We start from the raw sequence: 13,099 nt of genomic DNA, 5'->3' as shown, positions 1-13,099 counted from the left end.
CGGCATTTTCATCCTACTCCACTTTGCACATGGAAAGCCCGAGGCTCAGAGAGGAAAACAAATCTCATTCAAGATCGTACAGCCATTCTTTTTCCCATTGGCAGGGATGAGATAGAAAGCAGGCAAGGTGAAATGGAAAAGTTAACCCGCAGACCCTAATCTCCACCCTCCTTCTCGGCCTTTCTCCCCACCCCTTCCTTCCTGCCCCACTAGTTATTTAACTTTACCCCCTGTGGCTGTACCTGAAACACCCTTGTAGCCAGAGATGGGGACCGAGCCCACAGAGCAGGTGGGAGTTGGGGGAGGGAGGGGGAGAGGGTTGCAGAGAGGGTGGGGAAGCGGGGAGGAATGGGTTTCCCCACCTAACACCAGGCCTCTGTCATCCTATGGCTTATGCAGGAGCCTATAAAACTTCCTTAAGACCCTCTGGGTATGCGTGTTTTCAGTATGCCCGTGATGGACCTGGCGGTAGGGTGGGAAGGAGAGAAGAGAAATGAGACAGACAGCCTAAGCTCGAAGTCTAGGGTCCAAAGCCTGCACCTGACCTTCCTTCCAGAAGAGGGCACTGCAAAGGGAACAGAAGCAGCCAAGATTTATTAATAATACAAATGCTCGGTCTAAGGCGAGCTAGATGTTTCCACTGTCTATTATCGTCCATCTTTTCCACAGTCCTCCCTGCAAACCTTGCCAGGTGGCCTCGGTAGGATTCTAGAATGGGCATAACACATTAAGTAACTGAGGTCCAGAAAGAGCAAGTGGCTGCTCAAGGTCACCCAGGAATCTGGAAGCAGAGCCAGTGCAAGGGAAGCAACTGCCTGCTGAGGGTACCCTAGAAAGAATTTTTTTTTAGTGGGGGTAGGTGTCTATCTTCTCCTGTGTTTGGGCTTCGAGTGAGGAACTCCTGCGTGAACGGGAGTGGTGTAGGAATGTCTTCCATGGTCCCTCCTCTCGTTTGATGTCACAGGTCTCCTGGGAACCCTACTCCGGGTACGATGAAGAGGCTTACTCGGCTGGGCCGTTGCCGGAACTCTGTTACAAGGCGGATGTCCAGGCTTTTAGTCGGGCCTTCCAACCCAGTGTCTCCCTGATGGTGGCTGTGCTGGGTCTGGCGGGCAATGGCCTAGTCTTGGCCACCCATCTGGCAGCCCGACGAACTACCCGATCTCCCACCTCCGTCCACCTGCTCCAGTTAGCTCTGGCTGACCTCCTATTGGCCCTGACCTTGCCCTTTGCAGCAGCAGGGGCTCTTCAGGGCTGGAATCTAGGAGGTGCCACCTGCCGAGCCATCTCAGGCCTCTACTCGGCTTCCTTCCACGCAGGCTTCCTCTTCCTAGCCTGTATCAGCGCGGACCGCTATGTGGCCATCGCTCGAGCTCTCCCAGCCGGGCAGCGACCCTCCGCACCTGGCCGTGCGCACTTGGTCTCTGTCTTCGTGTGGCTGTTGTCGCTGCTCCTGGCCCTACCTGCGCTCCTTTTCAGCCGGGACGGGCCGCGGGAAGGCCAACGGCGCTGTCGCCTCATCTTCCCCGAAGGCCTCACGCAGACTGTGAAGGGGGCAAGTGCTGTGGCGCAGGTGGTCCTGGGCTTCGCGCTGCCTCTGGGCGTCATGGCAGCCTGTTATGCGCTCCTGGGCCGCACGCTTCTGGCCGCCAGGGGGCCAGAGCGGCGGCGCGCACTGCGCGTTGTGGTGGCCTTGGTGGCCGCCTTTGTGGTGTTGCAACTGCCCTACAGCCTCGCCCTGCTGCTGGATACAGCCGATCTACTGGCAGCCCGCGAGCGGAGCTGCTCCTCCAGCAAGCGCAAGGATCTAGCTCTGCTGGTCACCGGCGGCTTGGCGCTGGTCCGCTGCAGCCTCAATCCGGTGCTTTATGCTTTTTTGGGCCTGCGCTTCCGCCAGGACCTGCGGAGGCTGCTACAGGGTGGGGGATGCAGCCCAAAGCCCAACCCTCGAGGCCGCTGCCCCCGCCGGCTCCGCCTTTCTTCCTGCTCGGCTCCCACTGAGACCCACAGTCTCTCTTGGGACAACTAGGGCTGCGATTCCAAAGAAGGGGGAGGGCTAAGGAAACGATCTCAGGGAGGGTAGTGAGAAAGGGGAGTAAGTGGGGGGACGTTGAGAAAGACTTCAGGACCTAAAGAGATTGCCTCTGAGCTTAATTAAATTGATACAAATGCAAATGAAATGCAACCCAACTACTGTTACTATTTTTGAATCACCAACTTGGGAAACGAGTTGTAGCAGGGCCAAGACAGTGGGTTACACCCCCACCCCCACGCCCCTGCTTGAGCCTGAGTGGGAGGTGTTGGGGGAGGGGGTTGCTGAGTCGGCTAAAGCTTTTGAGTACTGACACTCCCTCTGCCTTCACTCAAGTCTCTGCCAACCGAGGTGAGGTGGGAAAGCTGCCAGGTGAGGAGGGGCGGGGTTCCTTAGGAGTCAGTGTGTAAGAAAGGGCTTTCTAACAACCCTAGCGCTATCCAGTAATGGCTGCTTTAGCAAGTACCTAGTTCCCAAGCGTGTGAAATGTGCAGGGTGATGCTGTCCCAAACTGTGTGTGTGTGTGGGTCCGGTCTGGAGGCAGGGATAGGAGGCAAGAGATTCTAGTTTGGGGTGCGTTTTAGACCTCTTCTAAAAGTCCTGCAATGGAAAGAAAAACACTAATTAAAAAGTCCAGTCTGCTGGTGTGTTAGCTGCACTCCAGAGGCTGGGGGAGGGAGGGCCTGGGGGGAATCAAGAGCGATATCCTGCCTAAGAAGAAAAGACAAGGAAAGAAAAAGTTGAGTTATAATTTTTTCACCTAGGATTAAAAACAGGGGGAGTGGGGAGTGCTGCAATTTGCAAATTTCCAGAGAGGAGTTATTGGGTATGTAGAGAGTTGGGGGGGGGGGGTGCTTGTGCGGTTCATTTCCCCTGGGGACCAAGTCAAAGGAAATGCGTGGAGCTTGCCAGGAAAGAGGGAGGTTAGATATCAGAAAGAACTCTCCTGCAGGCCAAGTGTCGAGGATCTTGAAGAGGAAAGGATGTTATGGTTGCGAAGTCTCTAGCCATTTTCTTCCAGTGTGAAAGTACAGTCAGGATGGCTTCTAAGGAGACGGTGCACGGATTTCTGGTCTTTGCTTTGCACAATCACAAATACCAGGACTGGCTCACACAAGATAATTCTCCCAGTTTAGTATCCGGTCAGCAAAGCTATACCCGCTACTCTAGACTGGAGTCTGGGGGCAAAAAGGGCGTGGCGTGCAGGTCCCTAGAGAGGCGTTGGCTTGATGTCTTCACTCGGTCCGGCCCAGCCCTGCCCAGCCTGGCTAGTCAGCGATCCTAAAGCCTCAGGCGATAGAGATTTAAAACTTTGGCCTCTTGGAGCCAGAAGCCAGGGAAGACCGGGAAACTGCACAGATCCTCAGAGGGGCGCACGCTACCCACCGGAGCCGACCTGGAACCCTCCACCAGTGACCGCGGGAATCGCCGCTGAGTCAGCAACGCGCGCGCCCGCTGTCTCCGGCTGTAGCACGGGCCCCGCCCTGGACTCCTAGCGCCCTTGTTAACCCCTTCTTGCTCAGAAATGCAGCATGTTCGCCCTGGGAGGCCTCCGATCTGTTTTCTGAGACTACAGAATTCCCTAGCATGCCTAGCCACTCTTCCCTGAACAAGTTAATACCTTGTAAATTCGCTTTTATCTGAGGTCTTTGTCCGAGGCTTCCCGGAGTTCCTTCCTCAGTTTTTTCACTTCAAAAGTGGGTTGACTAAGATCTAAAACCGGACCCTTTTAACTCCCAAGGATGGAGAGCTGCCTCTGCAGCTAACTCTCCGGTGCAGGCGTGGGACGCCTCGCGGTTGTTAAGGCGCTCTACTTTTGCAGGGATTCCAAGATGTGACAAGTAATCTCAGGGCAGTGGCCCAGCTTCCTTCCAGTTTTTTGCCCTTCCTTCTCCAAACCCTAAGAGGGTTTTTAATTTGCTGCTTGGTGAACCAAGAGTTAAAACAAGAGCAAGAAGGCGGGCCTACGTGACGCCACAGGCACCCCGAGTCCGACCTCAGAAGCTGGGGCGTGGCTAACATCGCACGGCGCACTCCCTCCCCAATTTCCCCCGCCTCTCCCTGCTGTCACTCAGCCAGAAGCACATGATGCAACCCGCCGCGGTTTCAAGCGTGGGATTGGTGGCACTGGCCGGCGCCAGGCACACAGATTGGGCAGAGGAGGCTGTGACGAAACGCAGACCCTGCCCTGTAAAGAAGGGAGGAGAGAAAGAAGAGGGAAGGCGGAGGGAAGGAGGGGGGAGAGGGAGGCGGGGTCCGGGAGCTCAGCTCGCGCCCCCAGCGCGCCAGTCCCGGGGCTGCAGGGAGCGCAGCGCGCGCCGCCCGGGCCCCGGCCACCGGACGCCCTACCGGACACGACCCTCCCTGGAGCTTAGACAGCCGCTTGCCACGGACACTGCACGGGCACTGCCCCCCACAGGGCTGGACACTACAACGGACACTACTTCCCAGCTCCGGACATTGCTCCTTGCTCCCTTCCCCCGGCCCTGGACGCTTTCCCCTCCCTCTGCCGGGGCCCAGACATTGAGCCCCCAGCAGGCTCTGGCGATCGTCCTCTTGCACCCCAGCGCTGGACACGGCTTCCTCCCGGCCCCCTACTCTCCTCTTCTCGCGCCTCATCTCTACCCGGTTCGGGTCCGAGCACCTCCAGTTCCTCCGATCCCCCGCTGCTCGGGCGACGCTGCCCGCGCCCCCATTCCCGGACTGCTCGCCCTGATGCCTCTCCCCGGGGGATTGTGGTGGCTCCTCTGCTGCCGTCGGGGCTTCACTCTTCTGCACCGGGACTACGGGGACGGCGAGCTTAGCGGGGACGGGGACGAGGACGAGGACGACGAGACCTTTGAGCTACGGACCCCAAGTCCAGCGGGCGGCCGCAGGGTAAGTTTGGAGGGATTTAGAACCGTGTTCAATTCTTCTCACTACAACCGGTCGTCACGCCTGATCCTGCTCCGTACTCGGGCCAGACGCCGTCCTCTTTGGCCAACTGGAAATGTGGGGGAGATTGTTGTCTGGAAGCCAGAGCCCCGGGAGCTTCAGGGGCACGCAGCCCTACACGGGATGTGCCTGTGGGGCCTCGCGCCGCACACAGGGCGCTGTCCACCTGCTGGGGGCCCTGAGGCAGAGGAGGCGTCACGCGTGGCCCGACCTGGCCCTGCCTCTCCCTTCCCTGCCGGGCCCGCGTCCCATCCCGTCTCCTTCCGCCTCCGCCAGAGCCAAAGAATGTGGCGAGGCCGGCTGGGCGGCTCGAACGCCTGGGTTCGCTCTGCTCACAGTTCATGAGCGCTGGGGCCAGATGCGGGAGCTCCCACCGCGGGAACCTGGGCGAGGGGAAAAAGACATCCTAGAATCGGGGTCTGCATCGGGGACCCCACAAAGAAAAAGCTGGGGACGATGGCCCTTTGAGGACTTCTCATTATCCTGCCACTTAGGACAGAAATCTCTGCCTTCTCTGGTGAGGCTTCTGGAAATCCCGAGGGAATGGTGAGGGTCTCTTGGCTGCTGGTTGTTTGTTTTTTTTTTTTTTTTAATCAAATCTCCCTGGGAGATACTGAGGCACCATTGGTGGTAAGACCTCCATTCCTCAAGGAGCCCTCCCTCATGCCCTTACCCACCAGAGGCAACCAGACCTCTGTGTGCTGTGGCCTGGGTCAAGCTCCCATCCCCCTGCTCAGGGGTCCCCAGCAAGCCCGGTGGCTCCATTCCTGGGTGGGGCGGGCTGCACCGCAGCCAGCGTTCGGCGCCAGCACCTGGCGAGGCAGAGGGCAGATAAATATAGAGGGGAGGAGGAGGGAAGCAGGGGGAAGCAGGGGACTGCGATTAGGGGAGTTGGTCTAGGGGGAGACCAGTACCTGCCCTCTGGTGGTGTGGTGGATAGCCGCGCCCCCCCCCCCAACCTCCAGAAAAGAAATGGGTGGGCTCCCAGGGAAGAGTCAGGACCTAGGAGTCCTCAAGCTTCCAGCATGGGCAGGTTCTCTGTCAAACAGGCCATGGCCTCCCTTCTGCCCCACCTCCACCCCCTCCTCGGAGCTTGGGGACAGGTGTCCCTGGTCCTCCTTTTCCCTCCCCCCATCCTGGCTTAAAGCAGTCTGGGCGCAATGGGACCATGGCACAGTTCCTGTCTAGCTAGCTTGGCTCCGAGTTGGTTTTAAGGCCTCCCTCAGACCCCAGGTTACAACTGAAGTTCCTAGGCAGGGGTTGAAAAGTGGATTGTGTATGAGAAGGGCAAAATTCCAAAGTACCCCTGGCCTGAGGAGTATGTGTTTAACAGCCTCCTGCCCTCCTGAGCCCTAGCAGAGGGGCAGTTGTCACTTTCCTCAGGGCTGTCTGCAAAAGAACACAAAGCTCTTGGACAAAGTCCTATGCAGAAGGGTCCCTCTTCCCTTCATTAATCTCTGTGCCCACCCCTCACCCCGTCTTGGGTCTTCCTCTTCCATGGAGGTTCAGAGCAAAGCAAGAAGGGAGAAGGAGAATGTTGAAGAGGCTTCCACGGGGAGAAGGGATTTCATCACTTCTCCAGTTTCAAAGATGGAGTTAGAAGGCCCAGGGATGGGAGGGGACTTGCGCAAGGTATGGCAGTTGCTTAGTGGTCCAGCCAGTATTGGAACCCAGGTCTCCTGACTCCCAGCGGCCCCCCCCCCCATCACTCATATGATTGCATTTTCTAAGGGCAACGGAGATAAGCCTAGAGCTTCGGCTCTTAGCTCTCAGGCATTCTGCAGTGGTCCACAGAGACCTGTAGAAGGGACGATCCCAGAGTAGCTCTGGCTCTTCCTGCCTAGTCACGACCCCCGACTGGGGCACTCCTTCCTCAACCCTCCAATGAGAGCTGGCCTGGCCTCAAGCGAAAAGACTGTTGTTGAGGGGAAAGGACTCTAAGTGTCTTCCTGCCTGTCTCTCCAGGGTTCCCTGGACGTTACGCTGACTCAGCCGACAAGGAGCGGGCCGGTCTCAGACAGGTGAGCTTCCACTCCGAGTCCCTTAGTTCGGAGACCGCAGCTGGTTCTCAGGACCCCCTTCCTCGCCATCTTCCCTCCCCGGGTTGTGCAATAAGGGAGAGGCTCTGTGCCGCCGGACGCTGTGGTTTGGCTGGGGTCCCGGGGGGCGGTCCGGCCGGGGGCGCGGGGAGGAAGGGGGGGGTCCTAGTTATTTCTGGTGCAAGGTCAGAACGGCCCCGCGGTTCCCACAGCCTGGAGGATGGGTGCCCAGCTTGGGAGCTTGTACCCCTCGCAGTCTGGGGAGCCCCTAATAAGGAGCCCCATGGAGGCAGAATGGAGGCTCCTCAGCCTTGCCCAACTTTCCATCTCTGGCCCAGGCTGCAGAGCTGGGAAGAGACCTGGAGCCTCATCCCAGACAAGGGACTGCCGGAGGACGATCCTGACGTCGTTGTAAAAGGTGGGAACCCCTGGACTCAATCTGGAGACCCCCAAACACAGCTCTCCAAGGAATAATGTGTCTTCTGGTTAATCTTTCTTCCCGGTCTCCTCCCAGGTTGGCTGTATAGGGAGCCCCGCGGGGGAGGGGTGCGGCCATGGCTGCTACCGCGCCGAGCCTGGTTTGTGCTCACCAGAGATTCCCTGGATCAGTTCAGCAGCAGCGGGAAGGGGGCAAGGCGCCTCGGAAGCCTGGTCCTCACGAGCCTGTGTTCGGTGACTGGGCCAGAGCGCAGGCCCAAGGAGACCGGTGAGACATCTCGAGAATCTCCCTACCTTCCTGGCAGGGGCCCCAACAATCCCTGATTGCTCTCTGTGGCCTCTCTTTCCACCAGGTCTGTGGTCAGTCACTGTGTCTGGCCGGAAACACAGCATCCGCCTCTGCTCCCCGCGCCAGGCAGAGGCAGAGCGCTGGGGGTTGGCACTTCGTGAAGTGATTGCTTCCAAGGCCCCACTGGAGACCCCTACCCAGCTACTGCTCAGGGACATACAGGTGAGAGAGTTCTCCAGTAAAAAGCAAGAGGGTGGTGGGCCTAATCGCTTTCTGGGCTCATGGAGAGCTCCCTTCCCCCATCAAGGTGACCCTCTTCCCGACCTCTAGGAGAGTTGTGGGGACCCAGAGGCAGTGGCCCTCATCTACCGGCGGAACCCTATTCTAAGGCACACCAGTAGTGCCTTGTATGCCCCACTCCTGCCCCTGCCCTATGGAGTCAGCGCTCCAGGTGAGTGAGTAAACCCCAGGTCAAGTCTCCTTGAGGGATGGGGTGGACTTGCTGTAAGAACCTGAGTAGGCTAGCTGCCAGGGACGCGTCTTCAGGGTTCTATACATCTCCTGGCTTCTCTTGGTCATATGAGTGTATATGGGTGAACTTGGAAGCAGTCTAGGTTGGAGGGTAGCAAAACCAGAACTGAATAAAAACTCTGTCTCCTTTGCCCACCTCTAAGGATCTCATTCTGGCTTAATTCCTTCAGAAGCATTTGCGCTTTCCTATCTTCTTCATTATACTCTTAAGACTAGGACATATCACCTTTCCAGGTAGGGGGAAACCATTTCAGGGAGAAATTGTGCTAGCCTCATCCAGGTATACTTCTCCCCACAAAGGGAGTACTGACTGGCCCAAGTCCTATATCTAGAGGCTTAAAGGATGCCAGGAAACGAACCCTCGTTTGCGTACCCAGAGAAGTTTTTTGGGGGAGGGAGGTGCCCACCGTGATGGGTACCTAGTTAAAGAATGGGGGGAGGGGTTAAATTTATGGCTCTTAGTCTTTCTCTTTTCCTTACTAGGAGAGGCTAAGCAGTCTAGAGGGGAGGAATTCATGGGAGGCAAAGGTTGAGAGTTTGGCTCTGTGGACCATTGCTTTCCCTCATTCTTCCCGTCACTCGTACCCTCCTCTCCATGCCACCCCGTGCCCTCATACTCCCTCTGACCCTCCTGTGGATCGTGCCTCCTCCCAGGGTGCAGCTTTGTGTCCCCTCTCCAAACCATCCCTCCGCCCCCACCGTCCTCCCGCAGGTCCAGGCTACGCACCCTTGCGAGAGGAGGCGGTACGGCTGTTCCTGGCATTGCAGGCCCTGGAGGGGGCGCGGCGGCCCGGGCCCCTGATGCAGGGCGTGCTCCAGACCTGCCGGGACCTGCCTGCACTCCAGGACGAACTTTTCCTGCAGCTGGCTAAGCAGACCTCAGGTCCTGCCGGTCCCCCTGGGCTCCCTGCGACTCAAGATCCTGCAACCCTGCGGTACTGGCAGCTCCTCACTTGTATGAGCTGCACCTTCCGGCCTGGGGGAGCTGTTCGAGGGCACCTCCTGGGGCATTTGGAGAGGTGAGAAGGGATGCCTCGGCCAAAGAGCTACAGGGCTGGGAGAGAATGACAGCAAGAGCCTAGATGCAGAGAAGGGAACAGACATGCTCAAGAGCGGGCTTGGTGCAAATAACATTCAGTACCTTTGTGGGAATTACAAGATCATACCCACTTGTGACCAGGTGAATTACAACAAGGCACTCCCTTTGAATAGAAGAAATAGAAAAAGGCAGGCTTTAAGGACTCATAGTAATGTGGCTGGATTTCAGATTTTAATCACGGGAAGATCAGGGAGCTGGAGGAAGTGGGCGGGGCAATTGTAGGAGAGCAGGCAGGAGACTTCGAAAATAATTCAGTTCCATGTAAAACACCCGGGAGACATTTAGGTTGCGCTCAAGAAATGTGAGTTATAGGAGAGGGCACTGACCAGATGTAATGATTTTTTTCCAAGACCCTCAAGCATGCTAAGCAGCCACTCAGCTACTCATTTTCACCTTTGACCATGTAAAATAAATTATAATAAGAAAAGAAAAGAAGCCCTTGGAACACTGGTCCTTGGATTCCTTTTAATCCAGGACGGAGCAGGCACTTCCGGACTCAGAACTGGCGGAATATGCGCGCTTCATCCGGAAAGCTCTGGGCCGGACTCGGGGCCGAGAGCTGGTGCCTTCGCTAGCGGAGATTTCCGCGCTGAGTAGACGGCAGGAGCTGTTGTGCACCGTGCACTGTCCTGGAGCTGGAGCGTGTCCGGTGGCCATCGACTCCCACACTACAGCAGGAGAGGTGAGGCCAGAGAAGGACTCCCTCATGCTTCCGCTTCCGCAACCCGTCCTTCCAGCTCCTGTCTGTCTGTCCGTCCATCCACCCACCCACCCACGGTACTGGTGCTTGAACCCAGGGTCTCCAGCATGCTAAGCACCCTTGCCAGCTTCTCATGCCTGGCTCTGGCATTAAGTTTCTCCGTCTCAGATTTGTTGCTTTGGAAAGCCAGCGAATGGTGGTGATAAAACTAAGAGACCCTCTCCAGTAGGATCACCTCTTTGCAGATTTTAAAAAAGACCCCCGAGTGATCTGATTTTCCTCTTCCTCTCTTCTTCCTAGGTGGCTCGAGAGTTGGTGGGGAGGCTAGGTTTGGCTCGGAGCCGGAACGCGTTTGCCTTGTATGAGCAGCGAGGGGCCCAGGAGCGAGCCCTGGCTGGGGGGACCCTCGTGGCCGACGTACTCACCAGGTTTGAGAAGTAAATGTCCAGCCCCAGCCCTGCGCTGTATTAGCCAATCTACTTAGCTTTTGTCTACCACTAAGCACCTTTGTCGAGGCGTGCCAGTAGTTCGTTGATCTGCAGACAGGTTCCTACCCGCCGGTGGTGTGTAGTCTGACTTAAAAGGCTCGCCAGGGCTCTGCCCCAAACGTTTCTTGGGCCCGCCCCTTTCCCTCTTAGCCTGAGCCTAGCGGGGGGCCTACTTCCCAGTCTTAATACATCTTTTTCCCTTCTGCAGTTTGACCTCAGAGGAAGCCGGACTGGAGGACTCGCCCGATTCCGGCTGGAGACTGTGCCTTCGTCTTCACGGACCTCTGCACCCAGAAGGGCTATCTCCAGATGGTCACGAATTACCTTTCCTCTTTGAGCAGGTGAGATCTCTAGTTTTTACGTCTCCAAACCGACCAAAGCCTGAAGTCCTACTCCAGACCACCTTCAATTTGTTGTGACAACTCCGCGGGAGACTTTTTCTGAACCCAGACCTTCTCAGGTTCCATGTAGGAAGGTGTCTCCACGGCTCCTTTACTGACACCGCATGCCTCCCTTGCAGGCTCATGCTCTGCTGCTGCGCGGCCGGCCGCCCCCGCCGGATGACACGCTGCGCGCCCTGGCGGCGCTGCGCCTGCAGAGTTTGCACCGGGACTTTTCCCCGCGGGGGCCCCTGCCACGCCTGGACCGCCTGCTGCCGCCCCCCACCCCGCCGCGCGAACACCCGCTGCGCCCTACCCCGAGGCCACAGCCCTCCGCCGCCCTGCTGGCCGGGGCGCTCTGGAGTCCAGGCCTGGCCAAGAGGCGGGCGGAGCGTGCCCGGCATGGTTGTACCAGCTGCTCGACGGGAAGCACAGCCCAGGTGGGAGGAGGCGGCACCAGCACGACGGCCGCGGTGCTGGGCGGCTGGAAGAGGCTACGGGGCATGGGCCAAGCTGAGGCCATGGCTGCCTACCTGGCTCTGGCGGCGCAGTGTCCGGGGTTCGGCGCTGCTCGGTATGACGTTCTGGAGCTGAGCACGGTGAGGGGGAGAAGGGAGAAGGGGACTCTGGTAGTCCAAGCCCCAACACCTTTACCCCAGAGCCACAGGCCGGCCTTCCCCAGCCCAGGGTCATTTTATTCCCGACATATTGAACAGCTAGCAGCTGCCCATCTCAAACCCCTGGACTCTCCAGCATTTGGGTTTGCACCTCCAGGTGCTTGTGGCCACTCCACACCTGTGCTGTGAATCAAGGGTCAAGGAAGCTCCCAGATCACACAGCCATTTCCCCCTACCAGAAATCAAGCAGAAGCCCCGCCTTCGACCCTGACCCCGCCCATCTCTCTGCAGGAGCCTGGTGGAGGTGCTCCACAGAAGCTATGCCTGGGTCTGGGAGCAAAGGCCATGTCCCTCTGCAGGCCTGGTGAGACAGAACCCATCCACAGTGTCAGCTATGGTCATGTGGCCGCCTGCCAGCTAATAGGCCCCCACACCTTATCACTGAGGGTGGGTGACAGCCAGCTCCTCCTGCAGAGTCCTCAGGTGAGAGAACACAGGCCTATGTACAGCTATAGACTCCAGGGCTCCAGCGTTGGTCAAAAGCAAGCTTAAGGAACTGACATTTGATTTGGGGGAGTCCAGTGATAAGCAAGGAACCAAAGACTGAGAGATAAATACTACAAAGAGTTAACTGGACAGGAATTGACTGGAGAGGCCTGAAGCCCTGGGTAAGTGGGGAGGGATTCTCGGGAAGATAGATAGCTTTAGGAAGATGTAGGGAGAGAGATGGAGGTGGTGGGGAACCACAGGTGCCAGGGCTGAGAGAAGAGTACTTAGTGTGCCGGGGATCAGAAAGGAGAATGACGGACACCCTGTGTCAGGGGAGAGAGGTGAAAGGGAGAGATGGTTGCCAGGATTGGTGCATGCAAGGACCTACCTGGTAGGGGAAGCTGGAGCCCTAGAGCTTAGGAAGAGGAAAGAAAACGAGAGCCCGGCGGCCCCTGTTGCACACTGACCACTGCCCTCTCTTAGGTGGAAGAGATCTTCCAGCTGGTGAATGCCTACTTGGCCAACCCCTCCCCTGAGAGGCCCTGCAGCAGCCCTGCACCACTGCCATGCCGAGACCTGCCAGACACTTCCCCTCCCAGCCAGCACGAAGGTCTGGAAGAGCCCCAGGGACAGTCTGGCTGCCTGGGGCAGCTGCAGGACTAAGTCTGCCAAGAGGTCACGACTTTTCTTTTGCCTACAGCCTGAGCTGGGAGTGCTCTTGAGATTTGAGGAAACCATGGACCCTTTTTTGGCCCTGCAGGGACAGGGCGCACCCACACTCCAGGGCTGCAATGGGTGTGGACAGTTTTCTAGTTTGTTTCTTAATTTATTTGTAGAAGAAGAAAAAAAAAATCCTTATTTACACAAACCCTTCCTGTGTGAGTGTTGTGTCGTCGGTGGGACAAGCTGGAGTTCCGTGGCTCATCGTCGTCGTCCCCCCCCCCCCACTGTGGACGCCCACACACTGGGCTTTTACCAGGCACTGAGGAGAGTCTGAATACCACGGAGCTCCACCCTCCTTGACCTTCTGGATTTAACCTTCTCCTGGCCAGAATGCCATCAT

At 57.6% G+C, this 13,099-nt stretch overlaps 2 protein-coding genes across 3 annotated transcripts; both read left to right on the top strand.

Annotated features, from left to right (window-relative positions):
* Positions 1–733: 733 nt before the first annotated feature.
* Positions 734–2,237, top strand: Ccr10 (C-C motif chemokine receptor 10). The gene has a single exon (XM_059271825.1). It carries the CDS (start codon positions 956–958, stop codon positions 2,027–2,029), a length of 1,074 nt encoding a protein of 357 aa, XP_059127808.1. The 5' UTR covers positions 734–955; the 3' UTR covers positions 2,030–2,237.
* Positions 2,238–4,292: 2,055 nt separating this feature from the next.
* Plekhh3 (pleckstrin homology, MyTH4 and FERM domain containing H3) lies at positions 4,293–12,833 on the top strand. 2 transcript variants are annotated; one of them, XM_059271823.1, is made up of 13 exons: positions 4,293–4,909; positions 6,932–6,987; positions 7,344–7,423; positions 7,520–7,711; positions 7,797–7,954; positions 8,063–8,183; positions 8,976–9,282; positions 9,837–10,044; positions 10,363–10,490; positions 10,759–10,891; positions 11,071–11,529; positions 11,839–12,030; positions 12,520–12,833. In XM_059271823.1, exons 1-13 carry the CDS (start codon positions 4,748–4,750, stop codon positions 12,697–12,699), a joined length of 2,376 nt encoding a protein of 791 aa, XP_059127806.1. In that variant the 5' UTR covers positions 4,293–4,747; the 3' UTR covers positions 12,700–12,833. The 2 variants fall into 2 exon arrangements, with proteins under 2 accessions (XP_059127806.1, XP_059127805.1); XM_059271822.1 differs by having other exon boundaries at positions 10,363–10,499.
* Positions 12,834–13,099: the final 266 nt, after the last annotated feature.

Source organism: Peromyscus eremicus, chromosome 8a (assembly GCF_949786415.1).
Source record: "Peromyscus eremicus chromosome 8a, PerEre_H2_v1, whole genome shotgun sequence".
Taxonomy (NCBI): Eukaryota; Metazoa; Chordata; class Mammalia; order Rodentia; family Cricetidae; genus Peromyscus; species Peromyscus eremicus.
The sequence above is the reverse complement of the archived record's forward strand: the minus strand, read 5'-3'. Positions and strand labels throughout refer to the sequence as shown.